The sequence below is a fragment of the Emydura macquarii genome, unplaced genomic scaffold (genome assembly GCF_026122565.2).
Source record: "Emydura macquarii macquarii isolate MOO-44397 ecotype Brisbane River unplaced genomic scaffold, CSIRO-AGI_Emac_v2 contig_2768, whole genome shotgun sequence".
Classification (NCBI taxonomy): Eukaryota; Metazoa; Chordata; order Testudines; family Chelidae; genus Emydura; species Emydura macquarii.
The window spans coordinates 23735322-23759807 of NW_027132905.1; the positions used below are offsets into that span (position 1 = coordinate 23735322).

General features: G+C 39.7%; 1 protein-coding gene across 4 annotated transcripts in view; it reads right to left on the bottom strand.

Moving 5' to 3' along the window:
* LOC137165376 (rho GTPase-activating protein 7-like) overlaps nt 1-24486 on the bottom strand; it is a 145134-nt gene that overhangs the window by 12908 nt on the left and 107740 nt on the right. Inside the window, exons 1-8 of one of the 4 annotated variants that reach the window (XM_067566627.1) lie at nt 21258-21493; nt 13166-13237; nt 10611-10692; nt 8441-8504; nt 4230-5611; nt 3640-3810; nt 2698-2857; nt 1327-1525 (exon numbers count right to left, since the gene is read on the bottom strand). In XM_067566627.1, the coding sequence (XP_067422728.1) occupies nt 1327-1525; nt 2698-2857; nt 3640-3810; nt 4230-5611; nt 8441-8504; nt 10611-10690 (2056 nt within the window). In that variant the 5' untranslated portion in view covers nt 10691-10692; nt 13166-13237; nt 21258-21493. Of the gene's footprint in view, nt 1-1326; nt 1526-2697; nt 2858-3639; nt 3811-4229; nt 5612-8440; nt 8505-10610; nt 10693-13165; nt 13238-20571; nt 20811-20839; nt 21202-21257; nt 21494-24486 lie in introns of those variants that run through there. The other 3 variants (XM_067566626.1, XM_067566624.1, XM_067566625.1) reach the window with 3 other exon arrangements.

Below are 24486 nucleotides of genomic sequence, written 5' to 3' on the forward strand. Positions count from 1 at the left end.
AGTACAGTCATCAGAGATGGCAAAGAACTAAAAGATGATAGATAGGTTAGGGGAATGGTGGCCTAAGGCGCGTCAACACTTCTATTTGCACCAGTTTAATAAAGCCAGTTAAGTTAAGCTTCCACATGAGATTTGCAAAGTTGGTCTTAAAGCTGTTCCTAGCAGATTTAAGAAACTGAAATGAGGCTGGTTAAAACCCCAATAAGGGCTTGTCTACAACTGGAGTTATTCAAAGGACAGCTATTCCTGAGTAACTCCAGTAGAGACACACTTACTCCAGAACAAGAGTGCTCACTGAGGTAGGCTAAGCAGGAACAGCTGTTTAGCTGATAAAAAAAAAAAAGTTAATGTTAAAAGCAGCTTTTTTACCTTATTTTGAATTTTAAAAAATGAACAGCTTTGCCCAGAGATTTGGGATATTATTTTATACACCAGAAATAAGTTACTAGAACTCCTGTTGTTAAGGCTTTCCTTCAAGGCAGCAGGACATATGTTCCTCATGTCAAAATAAAGTCACGTAACACAACAAAACTCAAGACAATCTTTTTAGAAATCCTGTGCTTATTCAGGGTTTAAATGCCTTTTCCAGGTTACAGAAAAGATTGCCACTAAAAAACCCTGAGGCACAAACATCACACACCTCCAGAACAAGTTCTTGCTGCATCATTGTATCTCAAAAATGAATTCAGATAAAACAAACTATTGGAGACAGACCTAAATTCAAAGCCAAGTCAAATGATGTAGTTTGCCTTATGGTTTATATTCCTCTTTTAGACGATCTTGAGTGTAGAACAGCTAGGAATCAGCTGGCATTTCCAATGAAAATACTATACCGCAGCACCTCCACGCATTTTAAGAAGTACCTGATCTCAAGGGTGCAGTCTTATTGAAATGACCACGACTACTTGCATAGTCAATTGCTCCTCAGTGAGAAGAAGGGTATCAGTTTCTGCCTTAATTTAATATACAGAAATAATCATTTAAAAATCAAGTCAGAACACCAACCACAGAGTATTCTTAAAGGAAGTGTGCGTATGAGACAGAGGAAACGCAAAGGTCAGGAAAATAGTATTTGCTATATAATCTAAGACCAATATTTTCATACTGATTTTAGAAGTCTAGCTTGAGAGACACTGGATTTTATTTTAGAAGTGCCGAGCATCTGCAGCTCCCATTGACTGCAACTGGGAATAAAGATGCTCAGAAATTCTGAAAAATCAGGCCCCCAGCAGCGTAACATGGGATTCTCAAAAAATGGAGCACACAAAATCAGAGGTTACTTTTGTCCTTAATGTCAAGAAACACAGAAAATTAAAAATTACATACACTGATAGATTTGGAGGAAGGATTCACAGAGCTTGCTAGTGAATATAGGCTCGGGAAGATCTCGGAAATACTGCTTCACCATATCTGCCACATCAAATGCCGACTGCCCTTCATAAGTTACATTGTTTGAGTCATTTTCATTCATTTCCCTTAAAGAAAGGATCCTAGATTTAACGCCTGATTTTCTGAACAAGCCAACCTATTAAAAGAACAGACAGACATAAGAACCCAAACCTAAGTCAGAATAAGCAATTTTTCTCCTTAACTCTGACACTGAGTTACTTACAATGGCGGTACATGCACACACTATACATGGGACATGATTTTGCTCAGATACACTAAAATATATCCCAGGCATTGCTCTGAAAAGTCAACTACTGCCAATGCAGCTCTTTAGAAACAGCTTGGAGACTCCATATGCCAGCTGAACCACACTGGGACTCTTGGTGCATGAATTAACCCAAGAGTGAGAGATGTCTGAGTCTTCACTGAAAACTTTTCATATAGGATTTTCCCCCCCTTTTAAATCAATTAGTATTGGCTCTCTGTTTATATGAGCAGGATATGATGTTAACACTAGATCTGCAAATTGCCAGTGCACTTTGGTTGGTGTGTGTGTCATATACAAAGCCTTTCCTACTTAAGTACGAATTTAAATTGATACTTCGGTAATGTCATTAAGCACTGAGCAGGATATCAAATAGCATGAAGTTTCATGTGCCTATTTTTAGAGTTGGATGAGAACAAGAATTTTCATTTTGTGGGAAATTCAAATATTTTTTTAAAAAAAAGTTAGTTTTGGTTTGGAATGAAAATGGTAAATTTCTAAATTTTCCATGAGACAAAAATTCTGAAAAAATTAATTTGAATAGCCTCAAGACACATCATTTCAATTAATTTTGTTTCAACTTTTATAATATTAAAATATTTAGTGTAAGATATTTTAACATATACAGTGGATTATCCAATTATCCAATCCAATTGGGACCAGGGCCAGCCTGGATAACCAAAAATCCAGATAAATCAGTGATTGGGCGTCTGGGCTCCCACTGACAGCTCTGGGTGGCTGGGGCAGGGTTACTCTTTTTCCAGGGGTAGATTTATTCGGTTGACTTCCGGATTGATTGAGCGGGTCTCCACTTCTGCTCAATCAATCCCGGAGAAGTGATCTGGTGGCACCAAATTTGCTGACATAAGTGAAGACATACCCTCAGAAGCCTGGGAGAGGAAAGAATGTCCCTTCAAAGAGGGTTGACAAAGCAAAAAAAACCCAAACAACTGGTGATCAGCTGTCTGGGGGCTCCTAGTCAAAAACATCCATGGAATGAAGTAGAGTAACACTCAAGTCATATTTAAGTTTTATATTTGTACCTGGTCAAGAAAGTGGCTTCTTAAGTACTCCATGGCCTGAAGTATGCTCTTTGGAAGTGGATGGCTTGTTCGCTGAACATTTAGCAGTAATGGGACCCCAAATACATTTTTGTCCTTATAGTCAGGGGATTTTATTTTTCTAATGAACTTTGGAACTGTCCTGAAAACCAAAAATAAATACATTCAAACCATTAGCTGCCCCCCACCCCTATTCAGTACAGTTCAGAGCAGCGGGCACACGAGATCTCTCCCTTTATGCTGTGCACATTTAGGAATGCACGCACCACCTTTGTTCCTTACCTAATGTGGTGCAGCCTTACTACACTCATGGCAGCACAAAGAAATGAACACTTAAAAATACAGTAACAGCCTAGGCTGTGTGTCATAAGTCCATTAAATTAGTAGGGTGCCGTTTCCATAAAGAAATCCTTCTTTCAAACGGGAACTGTTGCAGAATTCACTACCCTCCTTATAAAAGTGCGCCATGTTCCTCTTTTGTGTCCCGAAGTTCAGGTGCTAGAACCATGCATAAATATGCAAAATTGTTATTTTGATCACAACAGCAGGTGAATTTTATTTATTTATTTAAGCCCAACCAATATAGAAAGGGTTGGAGTGGCTCTCTGCTCCCAGCCCCTAATTCTCTGTCTCAGAGGAGGTCTTTCAGAGAAAAGCCCTATAATCAAGCAAACTTCATAAGAAAGCGAAGACTGAAGCCTGGACTGTTATTTAAATTGTCAATAATGCCAAATCCGAGGGAAAGGTGACAGTTTGAGTAAATTCCTGGCACCACTGAAATCAATAGCAACTTTCTCATTGAGACAATGGGGCCAAGATTTCACTACAAATGTGCATACTCAGTTCAGAGCAGTTTAAGATATCCATCTGTTTTTGCCAATTGTCATCTTTCCTGAAGTAGAATATTTTAATGCAACAACTTACCAGTTCCAGCCCTGTTTACTGGAAGGGGAGTACTTGTCCATTAAGGCAGTGAGTTTCAACAAAGCAAGTTTCTGTATTCGGTTTAGGTGGGCTGCTGACTGGTTATCAATTTGTACAGAAAGGTTTTCCAAGTTTACAGTCGCCTCTGTTGACCAGTGTCGCCTCTCATGTCTAAGGAGTAAACATTGTTCAGGTTAAAGGAATGTTCTTATTGCTCGTATCAGTTCTCTGCCTAAAGCAATGGAATGCCCATGAAACATTTTGTCCTAACAATCACTTCAAAAGTGACCTGCTGTTTCCAAGCAGTTTTTGGTTGCATTTTACATAAAAAGATCTAGCCTGTGGGGTAGGAGTCACAACCTTTAAATCTTGATTTCTCTCAGTGTTTATGTGGCCCTCATCACCATATTAGAGCAGCTAATGCTTCGATCAGATTGGTTCAGGCCTCTCCCTAGCTGAAATGGATTTAAGTTTCTTGTTGTGAGAAGGTGACTGTGTTTTGGACTGAGGGGGTGACAGGGAAGTTCTTGGAGTTAAGTAGAAGGGGGAGAGGAAGGTTGCCCCCCCCAAAAAAAAAATATGAAGCTGACCTGTTGGAATGTGGTGATGATCCCATCTCTGAATCTGTTATATATGCCAGTTCTGGGGAATCAAACTCATTGCAATGCTTACAGTTCTGTTTTCCATCAGCAGCTGGTAGATTTGCCAGTTTCTCTTCTGAATGCTTTTTTATCTCGAGGTGGATTTCTTTAGGGGAAGATGGACATGGAGAGGTTGAGTCATTTGCAAAATCAGAGTCTCCATCATCTGAGAACTTCTCAGTCCACTGATTGACCAACTTTCTGAGCCCATTGACATGTTCCATAACATTGTCTAGTTCTGAAAAAACATCGTCGTCACCAAGTTCTGGTGTCTCCATCTTATTAAGATGAACAGGAATGCTGGGCACATTGTCATATATGCTCAGCCTGTTACCTATAAATGACAGAGGACTCAGAGGGGTTTCAGATTCCTTGGAACTAGTTCTAATTCTGTTCCGCCTGCATCCATGAAAGCTTCCAGTTCTCCAGTTCACTGCAGTGTTGTCTGTTGGTGATAAGAAACTGTTTGTAAGTGCTTTGGGGAAAGTCCCAGGCTTATGGCCTTGCGGTATGTGAAACATTTGGTTGGCATGCAAGTTGATTTCATTTTTGAAGTTTTGCTCAGATACATCACTCCACAAAGAGAGTTTGCTGGAGTCAGAGTCCTCTGCATACACGCCTCCTCGTTTAGCATAGCTCCTGACTTTGATAACGGGACTTGGTGTGCTCACTGTGCTGCTGCTTTCAGACTGGCTGCTGCTACTGCAAGTCTGGGGAGAATAGGAAGAATTCTTTTTCATCTGGCTGTCAGATAGGTCACAAATATCTACACAATTAAGGTTTTTCAGCTTTTCTTCATCTAGTCCCTCCAGAAGAACAGGTTTACCGATTATGGGTTTGCCCTTTGACTGAGCATTTCTCTTTAAACTGGAGCTCCTTATGCGCAGTTTCTCCATTTTCTTTAGAAAACTCTTCCCCTTTTTTTGTTGTGGCTTATCCAAAAGCTTCTCCTCACTGATGATGTTTAAGAAGTCACTAGGGGAAGGAGAACAACTAAAGGTAGAGTCAGGAGAGGTCAGTTTACTTGAGGAACATCTTGAGGAACTAGTGCTGGTCTCAACATCCTCAAAAGTCTTAGGGAAGTTGATAATGTCACTGTCCCCACTGCTAGTACTGTGAATTGAAGACACATCATGCTTCTCTCCTTGATCTGAAAAGGATATCTCCTCACTACCAGTGCTCTTAAGTCTTGGACTGTCTGGGACCGATGCACTAGAACCTTCTTCAGGGAAACCTTCTACGCTCTCCAGACGAGACCACCTTTGACTGCACCTCTCATAAGTCCATTTGTTACTTATTGCACAAGGTTCATCATCTTCAGATTCATCACTCTTAAAGGAAAGAAAATACAGTTCAAGGGGCAAAGTCCAGCAAAGTTTTAAAATATCTAAGATGCAATGAAAAAGGAAGTTTAACTTTGATACTTCTTTTTGAGTCACTGCAGTACTTCAAATTTTAAGATTTCTACATTGTAACAATATTCAATCTAAAGCCCTTCAGCATGAGCTCTGGTTTGCTAATTGAGAGGGTTAGGGGAGCGACAGCACCTAAGCATTCTGGAAGTTTTGTTAAGCAGAAGAGAGAATAGAGTTGACTGAACAATGACAATTCTGTTTCACGTTAGCTTTCAAAGTTCGGTTTCAAAATTTGATTTCTTTCCACATTGCAACAAAGCCAAAACCTTTGGAGCATTTTAATGAAAGCAAAATTGTGTTGAACTGTTTTCAGACCAAAACCTGAACTTTTCTATTGGGGAGGGAGTAAGAGAGAGGGGTGGGAGCGCATGTCTCCACGCTTGTGGTTAGGCACTGGCTTAGGATGTGGGAGACCCAAGTTTAAGTCTGTGAATCAGATAGAGAAGGGACTTGAATGTGGGTTTTACATCACAGGTCAGCACTGTAGCCCACCAGGCAGTAGAGTGAGATACAAAATCTGTCTGCCTCTCCTATCCACAAAAACACTCTCTCAAAAGAGATATGACTCCACAAAAATATACTGGCGTCAACAAAACAACATATTTTGATGAAATTTCATTTAGTCCAAAGTGTTCCAACCACCTCTGAAGGAGAAACCAAACTCTTTCAGGGAAGCATAGGGTGAGATTTCTGAAAGTAGCTAAGTGAATTAGGCACATGAGTCCCATTGACTGTCAATGGGATTTATGCTCTTAAGTGCTTTGGAAAAATACATTCACAGTGCCCAGTCTATAATTCTCTTCAGCCACTCATTTGGCTGAAAGCAAAAGGCAGTGGTCGTAACCAAAAAAAAAAAGTTAAAAATGCATCCAAATCAAAGGAAGAACATACTAAGTGCAATAAAACAGCTTTGTGTGGATTGAAGTGACTGACAGCGAGATAGGGAACTTTTCACCTAATAGCATAAGAGAAGCGAAACCTCCCTTAATCAAAACCCCACTCTCATAATGGACACCCACAATGGCAGTCTCAAAGTCCACACTTAGGGAAAATGGGTGAGTTTTTTTAAACAGCATGATAGTTAGCTCACTTTAAAATCCTGGTGCAGAGTGGTAAAGTTGTAGTTTTAACCCTTGTTAGCTAGTCAAGGGAATCCTAGGCTTCCCCCTTGTTCCCTTGTGTGGACAAACCCATGGAGAATTCCAGAGGGGTAGCCGTGTTAGTCTGTATATAACAAAAACAACTTGAGTTCTGTAGCACTTTAAAGACTAACAATTTTAATTTCAGTAGGCATAAGCTTTTGTGAGCCTCAGCTCACTTCCTCAGATGCAGTTGGTAGAATTTGTCACTTGTAGAGAGACAAGATGGGTGAGGTAATATCATTTATTGGACCAACTGCTGTTGGTGAGAGACTCATTCAGGCTTTTCAGCTTACACAGAGCTTTTCTTCAGGTCTGGAAAAGGTATTCAGAATGTCACAGCTAAATACAAGGTGGAACAAATTGTTTAGCATAAGAAGTTAACACACATTTCAAGGGACCATTCAAGGTGAAATGGCCCATTAATACCTCTCCAATCATAGGGAAGAGAAGGGGGATGGTTAATGGGTTATACAGACTGTTGCAATAAGCCAGAAATCCAGTGTCTCTATTCAGTCCATGATTTGTTGTGTTATGAATTTAAGCTCCCAGGCTTATCTTTCAAAGGTGTTGTGTAGGTTTCCTATGAGAATTAGGACAGAGGTCAGACTGCGTGATCACTTTGTGAAAAAGTGTTCATTCACAGGTGATATGTTGTTTTTGTCTTTTATCATTTGTCTGCGTGAATTAATTCATGAGCACAGTGAGTGTCTCATTTCACCCACATAGTTGTTATTGGGCCATTTAATGCATTGGATGATGTACACCACATGTTCTAGCATGCGTAGGAGAACCTATAGATCTTGAAAGGTGTGTTGGGGGCAGGGGGATGTTGCTCATCCTAGCAATGGAGATATGTCTGCAGGTTTTGCATCTGTTGTTATGGTGGGGACTGTTGCTGCTTTGAGTTGGAGTGTCTGGGTTTAGGGGGAGCTGATCATGAGAGGTAGGGGGGGTTGTTTGAAGGCCAGAAGAGGAAGTTCAGGCCTGAATAAAAGCTCTGTGTAAGCTCAAAAGCTTGTCTCCCTCACCACCCATGTGTCTCTAACATGCTAGGACCAACACAAACTACAACAACACTGCATATCTCACCTATAGATCAGTTGAAATACAATGGCATGGAAGTTTGCACAGAGCCCTCCCTTGAACATAATTTTACAGGCCCGAATTCAGAGGTTTCCCTAGTCAGGGCAGCACTTAAGCACATGCTGAGTTGGGGCCACTATGCAGTCAATCTGTCAACTCATTAACATTAAAAAAAAAAAAAAAATCTATGAGTAAAACTTACTAGGCAACAACATGCGTGCCAAGTTATACTATTTTTAAAAAAAGCTCTAGTTGATTTAAGTTATGAAATGAAAATTGCATAAAATCTTTAGAGAATTAGATTCCCACACCTTTAATTTTTTCAGTGGAAAATGCATTTGTTTTGCAAGACAGCTTTGCTCATTGACAACTCAAATTAAGACAATAGAAAGGTAAGAATTGCTAATCCTTAACGGATCTTCTTCAAAATATGCCTGCTATTTTATATGATTTGTTTTAAATATCATCTAGTAATTTTTTTATTTTTAAGCAAAATGACAACCAAAATTTAAAGACATACCCGCTTCCTCTGACGACTTATTTCCACTTTCATTGCTGCACACTTGTTCAATGTATTTAACCGTCTAGGGGAAAAGGAAAAGAAGGGCTGAAGATTTTAACCCAGATTATTTTCTTAAATAAAAGCAGACAGACATTCTCACAACTGCTCTTGAATTCAAACAGAATCTGAACTTCTGCCAGTAATAACTGACTCTCTTCTGTGAGTTCTTTAAATGTCCCCAGAAGACCAACCCAGTTTTGTAATTGCATGATGTCTAGAGTTAGAATTCTTCCCTCATCAAGTCCAAAGAGGACTATCAATCAATCAGAATGTTATTTCACTAATAAAAGCTTAAGAAAGCTTTGGCAATTGTGAAATGTACTACATCAATTTAAGATTTTGGCAAAGAAAAAATCTGGGTCAAATTAATGTTTTAAAACATATGAAACAACTGGTGGCATTAAGGTGAATCACTAGGACTTTGTTAGGTTTTTAATCATTTTAGTGGAACTTCAAGATCAATAAAGCCTCAAATCAGCAAAGCACTTAAGCACATGAATAATCCCTCTGACATCAATGTGATTAGTCAGGTGCGTAAAGTTAAGCATATTCTTTTAATTACTTTGCTGGTTCAGGGCAAAAGTGATAGTAAGAATGAAAAAAGACATCTCGTTTCCTAATCTTTATCATCTGCCACACGGACATGTACTAAACATCCTCCCTGACCTTGGGTCATCCACAGTGCTTGAACCCAGGCTCTTCAACATGAAAAGCATGAGCCCCTATCACTGTTGTAAAATCATGCAGATGAGCCACTAAGCAGGAATACAGCCCACACCCTGCTAGTGTGGGCTACCGATAGTCTTGGAAACATTCTGTGTGATTAAGCAGCTTTTAAAAACAATTATTTAGCAGGGAAAAGCTCATAAGGCAGATGAGAACTACTGTGGGCCAATGATACACATACTACAATGACTACATGGGAACAGTGTTCAAATGCTGTCATCTCTCACCCAAGAACCTTGTCAGAAAAATACAACAGCAAATATAACAATGGAGCTTTCGACCTCACAATTTGGTTTTTGCTGTTAATGTACTACATTGCAGCTAGAGCTGGACAGAAAATGGTTTCCCCATCCCATTAAAATTTTTAAGATTTAAACATTTTTTCCCATCCTGGATCAGGACCAAAAAAAAAAAAATAAGTCCAACTCTTTAAAATTTTCAAACATTAAAAAAAATTGTTTGGCTCAATTGAAATATTTTGTTTTGATATGTCAGACTATGTTTTGATTCTAATCATTTTTAATTAAAAATTGTTAAATGATTTTTCATTTTGAAATTCAGACAAATTAAAGAGGAAAACTGGTATTTTTGGTTTCAAAACTCCTCAAAATTCTCTTCACATCAAGAAATCCATCGAAGAAATCAACCCTTTGCTGTGAAAAGTTTACATTTAGACAAATTGGCATTTTCAGTTGGAAAAATATTTCTCTGAAAAATTCCCAACCAGCTCTAATCATCAGTCTCTGGCAGCTCATTAAAAAAAAAATCATGGACAGTCCATGCAAGAGACATAAGTGAAAGGAAGAGGGTGAGATGTAGTTCTAGTTTTTAAAAAAAAGTGACATTGTAATGTTTTTCTGATGGTGAACGGATTAAAGTGATAAACAGAGTATTATTCCATTTCACACTGCACACAGAGAAAACAGGTTGGCTAGACAGAAAAATCATACAGGCAAGCACTTAGAGCTTTCCCATCAGCACAATAAAAGCCACCTCTGCAAACAGCAGAAGCTATGTTGGCAGAAGAAGCTCTCCCACCGACATAGTGCTGTGCACATGAGCACTTATGTCAATGTAACTTATGTTGCTGGGGGAAGTTGCGGGCGGGGGAGGGGGGGGGGGGGAGAGGAGATGGTGTGGTATTCACACCCCAAGTAACATAAATTATGCTGACAAACTAGTGTAGACACAGCCTTAAACACATTCTTAACTTTAGGTATATAAGTCCATTGACTTTAATGAAACTTAAGCATGTGCTTAAGAGTTTTCCCGAATTGGGACTTCACACAGTCATTTGTTAAACAAAGAGGGTCATACCAACAAAAGGAGCATTTTTAATGCTAAACACTATAAGAATATTTTTTGTGTATGCTGGGGAAAAATTCAAACTAAAAATATTTACCTATATAGAGAATCAATAGCATCTCGATCTAAAAATTCATGATCTTTCCTCACAGTTTTGATGTCAATAGGAAACTGCATGTCTGTGAATACAAAACATTTATTTATAATTAGGCTTAGAGGGTTTAGATTTTTATCAGTAAAGACTGTTAAATGTCAATTTCATTGTACACACACACAAACCAATGAAAAAATATATCCATCAATACTAATCTAAATTTACAGTTAGGCAAAGTAAGAAAAATGCTGCTAGTGAACTTAAGAGTTTGATTTAAGGATATTTACTTCGTATATTTCCTGATGTAGACAGTTTGTGTTTTAACGGTTATAAGCTTTAACTTTTTCCTTCTCAGCAACTCATTTATCTCAACAGTCATGAAATAATTGTCTGACCCTTCCATTTCCTGACCTTCCCCAACAATTTCCCGCAATCAGGAAAATTAAAATAAAATTAAAATAATTGAAAAAATCCTTGGAAATAAACACTTACGTATGTTGAAATTATTTTAAAAAATCCAATCCTGCCAAACCTATTATAAATTTTAATCTAAACGTCCACAAAGAAGTTAGACGGTACTTGCTATCACATTTCAGTTTAAGCTAGATAAAACTACATATAAATACAAACATGCAATTGAAAAATACCATGCAGATAACTAAGGGCCCAACCCTCCACGCAGTTACATATGAGTAATTTTACTGGCCTCAATGGAATTACTCGCATGCATAAATGTTTGCTGGACTGGGGCCTCAATGTTTAAAAGGCTAGGCTATTAGGTTGCATTAGCACCAAGATTCTTAGTTTTATTTAACTTAAACTGAAATGTGATGTCAAGTACAGTGCAATGTCTGTCAAAAAACACCAAAATCGCTAGAGTTGCAACAAAGTCATGAGGGGGCAATACTGCCTACACATAGACTTTAAGGTCAGAAGGGGCCATCGTGATCATCTAGTCTGACCTCCTGCACATTGCAGGCCACAGAACATCACCCGTTCCTAAAACAGACCCCTAGCCTCTGGCTGAGTTACTGAACTGCTCAAAGACTTAAAGTTACAGAGAATTCACCATTTACACTAGTTTAAATCTGCAAGTGACCTGTGCGCCATGCTGCAGAGGAAGGCGAAAATCTCTCAAGGTCTCAGCCCATCTGACCTGGGGAAAAATTCCTTCCTGACCCCAAATATGACAATTGGCTAGATATATTTATTTATTATATATCAGCATACAACTGGAATTTCTTACAAAAATCTTGCCTATGATAAGGATCCACCCCCACACACCAGTCTGGACACTCTTCTTAAGCTTCAATGAGATTACAAAACATGCCACACTTGAGTAAAGTCAGTTTTTACATTTTAAGAGTTATGGTTACAGTTTGACAGTCCAGATTTTGAGATCTACTCTCCCATATCAAGGAGCCTGCTAGTTCCACTGGCAAAGTTTTTCTTGGATTCTTTTGTAGATCTTATTGAGACTTAAATATCAAGCAAAGTTAGAACATTGCATTCCATCCTCAGATTAATTCAGAGAGTATTATATGGCCTGGTATGCTGAGTAAGTATACAAAATGTAAGGTTGCATACAAAATGCTAGTTTATAGCTACTATCTATTTCAGTCTGACAAAGGATATCATGAGACACCATATTTTAAGGCATATGACTTCCAAGCTTAGCTCTCACTATGCGATTTCTCAATCTTAATGTTGCAATCACTCATTTGTTTTTTTGGTTTGTTTTAAAGAAGGAAAGTATTGCCAATGATGTTTGCAAATTCCTTGATATATAGCTATTTGGTTTCATGTCCCCTCCAGCCAGCCTCCTAAATCAAAAGTTTAGACTGATAAACAAATATTAAAAAGCATACTTCTAATGTGCATAAAATTGCTGTTTAAAATATTTATAACTTCAAAATGACAACCATTTTTTTTCCAAACTTGGCATAACCCTTATAACCCAACAACACTCTGAGAGCAAGCTGAGAGAGTCTGAACTTCCTATGCTTGGGCATTTTTAATAATCTATTTGAGACATTTCTGATTGGAAGAGTATCTCCCTCAACCCCCTAATTTAAAAAAGTGATTTAAATAACTGTTTAAGCATTTTGGGAGGATGGGGGAAGAGCTGGAGGGGTCGACATTAGTTAAAAAAAAAAAAAAAAAAAACTAAACATGAGAAAGTAAACATGGATAGTTTCAGCCCAAAAGGAAGGAGACTGAGAAAACTCTGAGCTACTAAAAAGTACGGAAACTGAAATTCAACCTGAATTGCAATCTGTGCTCCCACAGCCTATTAATAATATCTGGAGTGCCCTCCGCCCCCATTTTTTTTTTTAAAAGCACTTTACATTGCTGCACAAACATTATCTTAAGAGAGAGTTTCTGTGCATACAACTCAGCTGTGTTTTGTTTAACTGGATCAGATGAAATTCGTATGAACTGCTGCAACAACATGGTTATGCTTACAATATAAGCGTGTTCAGAGGTACTGTACTCTGAAAGATTTTTTTCTGTGATTTCAGTTGGATTTAATCTCAGATGTATGGTCCATACTGTACCTTCAAATAACTGAGCATATTGGGGGAAACCAGCAGCCCTCAGCCAGTCACAGGCTTCTTTGGCTTCAATTTCTGTAATAAAACAAAAGGTTGATTTTCAGTGGTTAACAAGAAATTGAGATCAAGCAATTGGGGTGACTTATTAAATTAGCAAGGTTATTCTGTACGACTCTAAGAAGGAGACTTCCTGAGGAATCCTACCTATGTGAGTTCTGCTAGTTTACAGTTTCAAGGACAAGAACTTGTTTTATTACATGTGCACATGCATGCATGCGCGCGCGCGCGCACGCACGCACGCACACACAGTATTTATTCCACCATACAGTAGATGCATCAAACATGCAACTATGTCTAAAGTGGCGTATATTTGCTAGTGTACCAGTCTGTCATCCATCTGTGAAGATCTTGTGCTCTGAAACATCTGTTATATGTTGGAATGAACGAACAAAAAAAGGATGTATGATGACATATGTCCAGCTACCATGATATCAATGGCCAGTCACACATACTGACTTTTCAGCATGATGGCAGGGCATGCACATAGCAGAGAACACTACTTTATTAGTTAAGCTGGAAGATCAGCACACCATTAGTAACACTGAACACCACTTACTAGTTCTTAGAAAGAATTTGCCCCAGTATAATACCTGTTGGTAAAGTCTTTTAATATTTTGTTCCTAGCCCACTATCAAGTCCACTTGGCAGTTACTTCAGTACAGCAGATATCAGGAATCAACTGGCAATTTTGTAGCAATTAATAAAGCCCTATGCCAATACTATAACATTCCCACAGGAGCAGAGGCAAAGCATAACCTTACAGAAATACAGAACACTCCCTAGATGCCTTAAAAATGTAAACAAGTTTAGTATGCTGTTGGAAGAGCACATACCAGCAGTCTCTAAACAGTGCAAATATTGTAAATTACTGGTGTCTGTAATGGAGGAGAGGAATCCTAAACTGCACTCTTCTCCTTCCAGGGGACACTTCTAGTTGAGTTAGGAGTCCAACCAAACTGCCAAGGCTTGTCTGGCACAGACAGTCCCTATATATTCTCCACAAATCTTTAGAAAGAGCTTCAGAATCCAGCATATTAGACTGAAGGAACAAACTGGTTTGTTAAAATGTGTTTTCTAAACAAAAATGGAACTCTGAAGGCATTTATACACAGGAATGCATAGCCTAATTTTGCTTGAAATATTCAGCAGTAAGTTACCAGTTTAGTAAGGTGAAGGAATTCATCTGTTTCTCTAGTTTTTTTTTAAATGAGTTTACTGCTTTGCTCCTTCATCATAAAGTGAATTTTAAATCTCTCTCTCAATCTGTTTTATTACTAAATGCAAATTAGCGGTTTGATTAGTTTAGGTAATCCTATTTACAATAATAGAGTTGCAATGCACACCCAAACAACCATTTTCACCTTCAAGTAAGTAGGTAGGCTGAACTAACATTTGTTTGAAACAGACTGATGCATTTCCTCTCCATCTTTAAAATTTGTCACAAACACTTATTTCTACTACTATGTCAACTTCATCAGTCTAATTACACCATTGCTGCTGCTCTCGTAATAGACAATTCAGGTCAAACTGTCAAAGCATAGCATTTAACGACAAAATCAGGGACAGACTGATAAATCACATGCACATTCTTAAATGATATACCCACACTAAGAGAAAAGAAGAAGAAATCTTTAGGCATTATCTTCACTAGGAAAAAAGATTAGTTCTTAACTCAAGTAGTCTTCACTAGACTTTGACCTTGTATTAAGGAAGGCAGTTTGTAGTTTTGACACGAGTTAGTAGGTCATAGTCTTTAACTTGACTTGCTCACTCTGCAAAAATAAACTACACACTGCCTTGTCTTCAGCACATCCTTTTTTCCAGCGAAGACGGAAGAGTCTACATAGTCACATAAATGCTAAACAGTTTCCCAGGGTAAAGTAACCCAGAGCTTCCTTCTTTTCCGAAACCATAGCTACACTCCCACTGTGAACTGAATCAAGAAAAAGCTAATCTAAGAATAGCATCTTAGAAAATGTTTTACAGTTCGTAATTTCTCCATTAGCAAATGACCCTGGACACAATGACCTTTTCACCTTAGTTGTCGTCTCTTCTAGATCTAGAACAAGGTTAAATCAGCTTCAGAAAAATTGTACTGCTGCCACATCAGTTTTATAGCTAAATGAACTTCCACCTTCTGGTACTTCAATGCAGCACTGTACACAAATGTTATAGACACTACAAAGTTCTTTACTTTGAATATCTTCACCTTGGCTTGTTGCCCCTCTGTTACTAGGCTTCTATACAGGAAGCATCAATATACTTCTTGCTCTGTTCTGCTGTTAGAACTTTTGAAACAATCTAGCAGTTATTATTTCATTGATAGAAACAGTTGCCAAAATGCTCTAAAAAACTAAATCTGTGGATGCCACTGAAGTCCAGGGAAGATTTAGGTACAGCTCCTCTTAACTCTAATGTGAATTAATAGATCACATCTAAACAGCCAGGACTTCAAGGATGTTCCCCTCCAAAACTGTACCAATGAGACACTAATCAACATGAGAGGAGGCAATAAACTTTATCAAAAGGAAGATTTGTGCTGACCTAAATTAGGATCCTGATGTGCCAGGCTAGTTTTAGGCCTGATAGCAAGGAACATGACGACATGTGATGTCAGAAGGACTATTTTGGTAGCAGTGACATACATATTAAATATCCTGCTGATGTTTTCTATGGATGTGCACAGAGAGTTCCAATGCCCCTAAAATGTTAACGCCTGAAAAAAGTGCAATACCCATGAAGGTATGACTCTGCACTGCATCCACAGCATAGTATCAAACTTGGGCACCAAGTATTAGTTACATAACAAGGCACTTATAAATCCTGGTTTAACTGAGCTGCTATAATCACAAATATTATTGCTCTGTAAACTAACACAGTGTTTCACAAATGCAGCTAAGAGATGCGAAAGCTCAGTGAGGACTAAATTGGAGTCTGAGATATCCTTTTATGTAGAGCAGAGCCCATCTCCTTAGAGAGTTATTTAGCCTGATGAAATAGTCACCCATGTTTTGACCAGAGAAGCAGCATAACTTAGTGGTTTATGCAGAAGAGACACACATGAACTCTTGACTTCTAATTCCTGCTCTGTCCCATGGCCACTTTAGCCCTCTCAGCCTCAGTTCTCGCCACCTGGGAAATTAATTATATTATATTATATATATTACCTTAAAGTGATATTGGGGGATTAATTATAGTTGTACAGTTCTTGTAACAGGTGTACAAACTTTGTGTGTTACTTTTAACTACCAACCTCACTAAATTATTAGAATTTGTTCTGTCCCTATACAGTTACACAGATACTACAAGATCTGTCAATAGAATTATTAGCCAACTTTTAAAATAGATATGCTAGTAAACACAGGATGATTTTAACTGCTTACTCTTTTCCAATGTCAAGATAGCTAATCAGATGCTTATGGGGAAGGAGTCAGCCCTTCCTAAGTAGAACCAGGAAATGAGAGATCCTTTGAAAAGCTGGTACAGGAGTGACACTCCAAATTCTATTACCATTACATCCTCTCTCTCACGATTGAGCAAAATGGACTCAAGAGGAAGGTGGTTTCCTAGAGATTGTATGGCATTATCTGCGTATGGTATGAAATACAAGAGTGAATCCAAGATGGCAACTCCTCCTCACACATTAAATGCACTGTTTGGTTTTATAAATATTTAAGCTGTTGAAAAATTTCCATTTCCTGCAAACCCCATTAGTTTATCAAAGATTAGAGGCAGCACTTTAAAGTTAGCTGTTCTCCCTTGAGCCAAAGGTGATAGGGTCACTGCCAAATGTTTATAGGAAGCAAAACACAAATGCATGACCTGTGCCATTTTCCATATGGGACTGTAATATAGACTTACATAGGCTAGTTATCATGTAACCAAAATTGAGAAGGGATGATTAGGTCCAATCCCCTCACTCCCCCACCCCTGCAAAAAAATGAACAAATGTTCACATTATTATGAACATTCTTTTTTTTTTTTTTTTTTTTTTTTTTTTTTTTTTATTAAAATGTCAATGAAGATTTGGATTTAAACATACCCTCTGCAATGTTTGCTGCCAAAAAACAGAAGCACTGTGCTACAATAGGAAAGGCAGAAAATGAAACTAACCAGAAACAGAACATGAAACAAACAAGTCTAATCTCAGTCTAAAATGATGAAGTATTTCAAGTAAACAAACAGCATGAATGGTGACTAGTGTTTTAGAATTTAAAAATACTTTGTTTTAATAATGTAAGGTATTAGTAACAGGTAAGGCTATTTGTTTAAAACTACAGCATATGAATGTATGCTTGACAGTATTGCTGCAATATAATAAACACAAAACTCATTCTTAATGTATTATTTTGAGGGTTTTTAAATAGTTGTCCCTCATTACTGCTTTCCTGCATTTGAAAACTATCACATCTCCATTATCAAGATCAAGGTAAATGCACATCTTTCTCCTTAGTTATAACACAATGTAGTTTTCCAGTTTTAATGGATAACAATTAGATGGTGATCAGGGTTTAAGCACATTGAAGGGGGAAAGCTTTGAAATTTGAAGTTGTTCCAAAACCTTGCAGGTGCATGTGCAAGAACTGTTATGAGCATGCCTGCTGTTTACAGTAACTCTATACCAGCTATCCCAAGACTCTCCATTTCAGCAGCAGTAAAATACATAAGAAATTGTTATGAAGAGTAAGATTTGCTCAACATTCACAGCTCCCCAGAAAGCATAGCATATCCTCACTCACAGAAGGTACAAAGGAGAGAACAATTAGTGTAGGACTAATTCTAACTTTACATGGTTAGGTTAGGACACCAATATGTGAGGCAATAGAAAGAATTCAAAAGAGTTTTGTTCCCTTTTGATCCCTATATGATACATGAAGGATTGTTTTTCCATAATACGCTAATCTTACTAGGACAGCAAGACAAATCTACAAAAAAAAAATTCACTCTTTGGAACCTGCTTGATTTAAAACAGCAAAGAAGAGACGGCCCCCCCAATACTAATTTTATGCTGCTGCCTCCTCCTGTTACTGGCAATGCTGAAATCTATTGTCCTTCCCAAACACTTCCATTTACTCCAAAACTGGAGTCAATATGCACAGGGCATGGTTGGCAGCTGCAGCAGCCAGATGCCAAAGTCTGGAATGCCTTTTTCCTATTGCAAATTAGCCTATCCTAGCTCCTACAAAGGTAGCAGGCTCTTTGTGCAGCCTCTTGGATGGCTGCATTGTTAGCTTTGCTTCAAGTTGTGGAGTTAACTCTGGGGTTGATATAGCACCAGGTTGCAGACAAACTTCTTAGTCCTTCCTGACATCCTTGGTCTGTTATTTCGTATTGCATCTATAAAATTTCATATTGGTTCAGTCCCTAGGAAGCCAATTGCCATCTACACACGTTCTGTGAAAAACACATACATTGAACTAGATTCACTCAGATCCCAATATGCTACCCAGCTGTACACCAAAATCCCAACAGGTACCACAAACCAGATTTCTAGCCTCTGGCAATGCCAGAAAGTGTTACTTCTTAAGCAGGTGCCATTTATTTAAGATTAGGGTCAACATGTGACCAATATTCAAGGTTGGAATGCCTTGCCTACAAAACCGACTGTTTCCCCTGCCCTGTTTAAAATAGTAAGCCAAACAATCAGTGGTTTATAAAACTGTCATCAAGAAGATTTAGCCCATAGTGGTGGGAATGGGAGTAAATAAGTATATTCACTTAACTCTCACATAATGCTAATTAATAAAACCTAATTGTATTTTATTAGCGCAACAAAAATAGTTATTATGCCCTGGACAAGAAAGGGAGTAGGATTTTTTTTTTTTTTTTTTAAATTAGGCTACTGAATTTAACATCCACAAAATGTAGAGGCAAAAAAAGTTGGTTTTCCTTCCCCACTTCATGATAATGCTGGTTCATCTGTTGGATCACTAAAATGCAACATTGTATAACCAAAAAGTATTAAATATCAACTATCTAGCAGGAATGTTTGATGCCACTAAGATAAACTACTCCAACTTCTGTAGGACCATCAATACTTGGTGATCTAACTATCTATTCTTCAGTTCTACAGGTGAACATATCCCAGCCAAGCCTTACTTCCAGCTCTGCAATCCAAGTCAGTGGACAATATCTTTGCCAATATATGTGAATGCAATTGGTTAATTTTTCAAAAGGCACACAGTAAAATAAGCTACTAAGTTTTTAACTAATGAAATTTCATACAGACAGCGTAGCAAATTTCTCAGAGTAAGCATCTGAGAGTGGACTACCAAAAGAGCTATTACAAGAAATTGATTTTAAAATGTACATAAAATCTAGAAATCAGTGGATGTAGACTACGGTAATAGCAGAAAAAAACAAAACGTAAAAAAAAAAAAAAAAAAAAAAAAATAACCCAGCAGTATCCGTCTGAATTCTCACCAACCAAATATATTTACAAGCACTTGTAGTTCTAGAAAAAAAATTCTACAGAACAATCCACTTAACCACTGGATATAATTGTTTCTGGCCATTCATCTCCATTAAAGGTGTGTGTCATCAAATCCTTTAAACATTTCATTTTTCCTTAAAATGTAGGTTCTGTTTAGTCTGGAGTACTGCTCTCATTGGTTCAATATCACTACAGGCCAGCATATACGCCATCTGCATTACAACTCTGTCTTTGGGATCAAGTCTTCTAGTATATCCTGGAGGGAGATACAACTATATTGTTCTGGCTCAGCTCTGCAATGTCAGTTGTAACCTCCCCTGGAACCTTATGAATTTGAGCAGCACCTTGTGAATTACCACCAAATATTTAAAGCATAATCTCCTGGCAAGGTGAGAGGGGAAATGCGACCTCCCCTTACACATGCCTATTTACTTGTTTTCAACTCAATACACTTGAGGATTGTGATGTTGCAGTTATAAGGAGGATGAAGAGGTTTTAGCTGTAAATGAGCTGAAGTACAGTAGTAGTCATGGAACTGCTCTGTACCTCAGTTTACCCAACAGCGTGTATTGCAGGAGACACCCAAGCAGTAATGTCAAGGTCAAGCTGGTCGCTGAAGAATCCTGGCCACTGATCTAAACGCTTTAAAGCTGAGTTGTTCAGCAACAGAAAAACGCCAGGAAAAATAAAAGCGAGGCTCTCCTCTTGCCAGGAGCCCGACTGCAGAAAGACTTCAGTTGAAAGGGTGAAAAAAACTAGGGAATGCCCAACTCAAAGCCGCCCCCCCCCCCAAAAAAAAAATACCGACCCGCGCGCTGTGCTCTCAAAGCCCCCCCAAATACCGACCCCCGCGCTAGAAGGAATAAATCGGAGGAGTGGGGGGGGGTCCTATTCAGTAAGGTTAGGAGAAACAGACCTTCCCCGCCCCACAGGCAGCGGCTCGGGCCAGCCCCCTCCAAACGCGCGGAGAGCAGCGGGACCAAGTCACCCCCTGGCGCAGCGGAGCATCGGGGCCGGCCCCAGCACCGGCCCCCAGCGCACCGAGCGCTCCCCGCGGACCGGCTCATCCCGCCGAGACCCGAGCCGCGCCCCAAGCGTCCCCCCGGGCGGGGCTGGGCGCGAATCAGTCTCGGCCCCGCTGCTCCGCTCACGGACGCGTCCCCTCCTGCCCGGCGCCCACTCACGGGTCAGAATCATCCTGCCGGGCCCGCGCCGCGTGCGGACTCCTCGGCTTCCCCCGGCTCCGGCTCTTCCCAGCCCCGGGCAGGCGGAGCCGCGTAGGGGGCACCGTGACCGACCGCCTTGAGCTCGCTGGCTGCTGCCGACAGCCGCCCGCGGCCGGCGCACGGCCCGGCCCGGCCCGGCCCGTGGATTCCTCCAATCCGGGACGGAGGGCGTGGGTGGAGGGAGCCGGCGCAGCTCAGGCAGCGGGCTCTCCGACAGTGCCTGGGCTGAGTGGGTGAACAGCAGCCGGCTCCCGCCAGAGTCCCGCCCGATCCTGCGGTACCTCTGCAGCCTGGCGGGCGCCTGGCCCCGAGCCAGCCAGCCAGCCTCTCCCAGTCCAGGGGTCAAGAGGGGTGTTAATGAAATTAAATGTCCTACCTGCGTGATTGATGACTACAGACAAGGAGGTGTGGGCAGCCTCGCTGCGTTGCCAGGCTGCCTGGGCCCTGGGCTCTCACGGCCCCACGTACGAGGGGAGCGGCGGAGAGTGATTTATTTGTGAGGGGAGGAAGCCCGGAAACCCCTTCCCCTCCTGTGGTCAACAACTCAGGAGCCACAGAATACATTTTTGCCGACTCTCTCTATTGCTCTGGAGCTTGCCCTATCGTTTATTAAGAGCTGTAACAAGTACTGTTAGGAGGTGTTTTCCCCCCCAGTGGATGAAAGTTAAATTTCACTTAAGTAGCTACGTGCAGTGCCATGGAACTAGATAATGCACGAACAAGCGACGCTGTGATTAAAAGTTGGTACACTTGAATCAAGCTGAAATTAGGAAAGCTTGAATCATACATGAGATATTCACTCCAGCTCTCAGGTGATGATTTTAGGACTTTTCCATCTCCAGCCGTTTGATGGTTTACTAAATAAATCTTTAAGACTCAGATTTTTAAAGGTATTTAGATGTTTCTGTGCTCAGCCTGGCAACATAACCATTGATTGTTAATGGGATTTTGACTCCCAAGTCAGGTAGGTGTTGCAATGATGAGCACAGCAATAACTAAATAATTTTAAATATATGGGTTGAAGGGTCTGGCTATATGTGAAAGTTATTGCAAATAAGGTTTAATTTAAAGTGCAATAGTAATTCCACACTAGCTCCTGGTGTGGATACAATCATTCCCCACTAAAAGTGCCTTCATGCTGTTAATCCAGCAGGCTTGTCCCCTGTATAACCAATATGACCTAACTAGATGGACTTTTTCAACAAAAAATCAAATTTCAGCAAAAAATGGGAGTGAAATTTCTTGATTCCCTCCAATTTATGTGGCATCAAAAATAATAGTAGTTCTTTAATTTAAGCATACCAGAATATTATTGTACAGTACACAAACAGTGTTGGCAGATTGTGTATGTGTGGAGAGATACTGGGGGGGAGGGCACGCTACACCAAATACATATTACTACACCTGTGTCCCTGAGAATCCACTATAATTAAATCTATCATTTTTCCATTGTAACACTCTATTTTCAGAGATTTCTAACCAATGTTTTGTCACAGGCCGAAGTTCCTGGCAATTAGCAGTCTCACATTTTTGCTGACACTAGTTGTTAGTCAATGATTTCAACTACTGCCATTGGGTATTCTAAGTACTTATATAGCCTTATTGGGATAATACAGTAGTTTTCAACCTGTAATCTATGGATTCCTGGGGGCTACAGACTATATCTAAGATTTCCAAAGGGGTCCACACTTCCATTCAAAAATTTTTAGGGGTCCACCAATGAAAAAAGATTGAAAATCACCGCTATAATAAATGAGCGCCTCACAACACTCTTACAAGGTAGGGCAGTGCAATTAACCTTGTTTTACAGATGAGGGAACTGAGGCATTAAGTGACTTGACCAAGGTAACACAGGAAGTCTATGATAGAGCAAGGAATTGTTCCCTCGTCTCCCAGTCTCAAGAGTCACAGGCTAGCACCTGAACTACTGGACTGTCTTTCCTCTCACTATCATTGATAAAGTCACCCTGCGTAATCCACTTGAGCTTGTTTGTAAATGGGTTTTGTTGCATAGTACATTAAAAATACAAGCTGTATGAAAAGGCTTAAAAACAATAACCATGTTAGCTTACTTAGAAAAGTAGCAACTGTGTATTGCTTGGATGAGAAAAACGTAAAGGGTAGTTATAATTTCAGAGATATTCTCTCTCACTGGTGCGAGTCAGTTGTCAAGTTGTGTAACTGGTGTAAATGAGATGAGAACAAGCCCCAGTGCAACCGAGCATGGCAAGACCTATACATTGAATTTTGCACTGGCATAATAGGCTTTCAGAGAATCACTACACAGCTGGGAGGATGCTTCCCACCATGGGTGGACACCCGCAAGATCTGCCCAAACTAGCACACTAAAAATAGCAGTGTGATTTCAGTGGCACAGGTGACCCACCTGAATACATCTTCCGGGGGTGGATTGTACTTAGGCTGCCACCCACGCTGCCATCACCACACAACTATTTTTAGAGCACCAGCTTGAGCAGAGCTAGCAGGCATTCATCTATCTACCTGTGCAAGAAAGAACCCTTCCAGCTGCTGTCAGACAGAGTATGTCACATGACCTTTAGGGTATCATAATTTAATTTGGTGCTCTCTTGATTATGTGTTGAAGGGATGCAGACAGTTTAACCATCACTTCACACTTCTGATTCCCTTTTCCCCTACAGGCTGCTTCTAGGATTACTATCATTTATACTGCATCTGCATTAGAAGTTTTTCCTTAAAATTTCTTACTATTGTTACTAGCAGTGCAGCAGCCTTTTAACCTCTTTGTTGTCTACGCCTGACCAAAACTGGGTTATACAACACTGAGAGCCTGTCTCCAATAGTGCTCCCACTGTTACTCCAATTGTGGAGCTACACCTGTGGTAGTGAAGTGGTGTCATATTTTAAGAAAAAGTTTATGGCTGACAAGAACAAAGATAGAGGGGCAGGGGAACATTTTAGTTTCTATACTTTGTACCTTTGAGAACATTTTGTGTATAGTCATTTCATTGTTTCGCCTTTTTTGTGTGGATTTTTCACATAGCAGCAGTGGAGAGACAAAATATCATTTCAAAAAGGAAATGCAGTTGTAACACCAAAAGAAAGTTGGTTGGGGGACTAAAGGGCAGGTATAGTACCAGAAACTGCTTTTCTATTTTAAGCAGCCTTGATTTCAAGTTCATATTGTCCCTTTAACATAACAGACTTCCGCTGTACTGTGCCAACTCTCCACACATTATGGGTCCATACATTACATATTGACACAATGCATCATAATGCTTCCCATAAAGCATAATTTATGCCCATCTAATATGGAAGATCAGAGCCGCTGTAATACCAATAAGTCTATGGGAAGGGCAGGGGCAGGTATAAATACACACGCACACCCAATTTCTAACAGGACTGTTGTCTGAGGAAGTCACCAACCCAAGAGAGCTCAGCTGAAGAAATTCTGAACAGCCCAGTCACAATACTTTCCAAGATGTACTAGGGCTGGGCATATACTGATACCCCACCATTAATATCAAAGACACAAGTTAATGTGCCATAGAGATTATATTGGATCCTATTTGAGGTGACATTGTAATTCCACTGGGAATGCAATACTTACATACATGTTTTTGTTT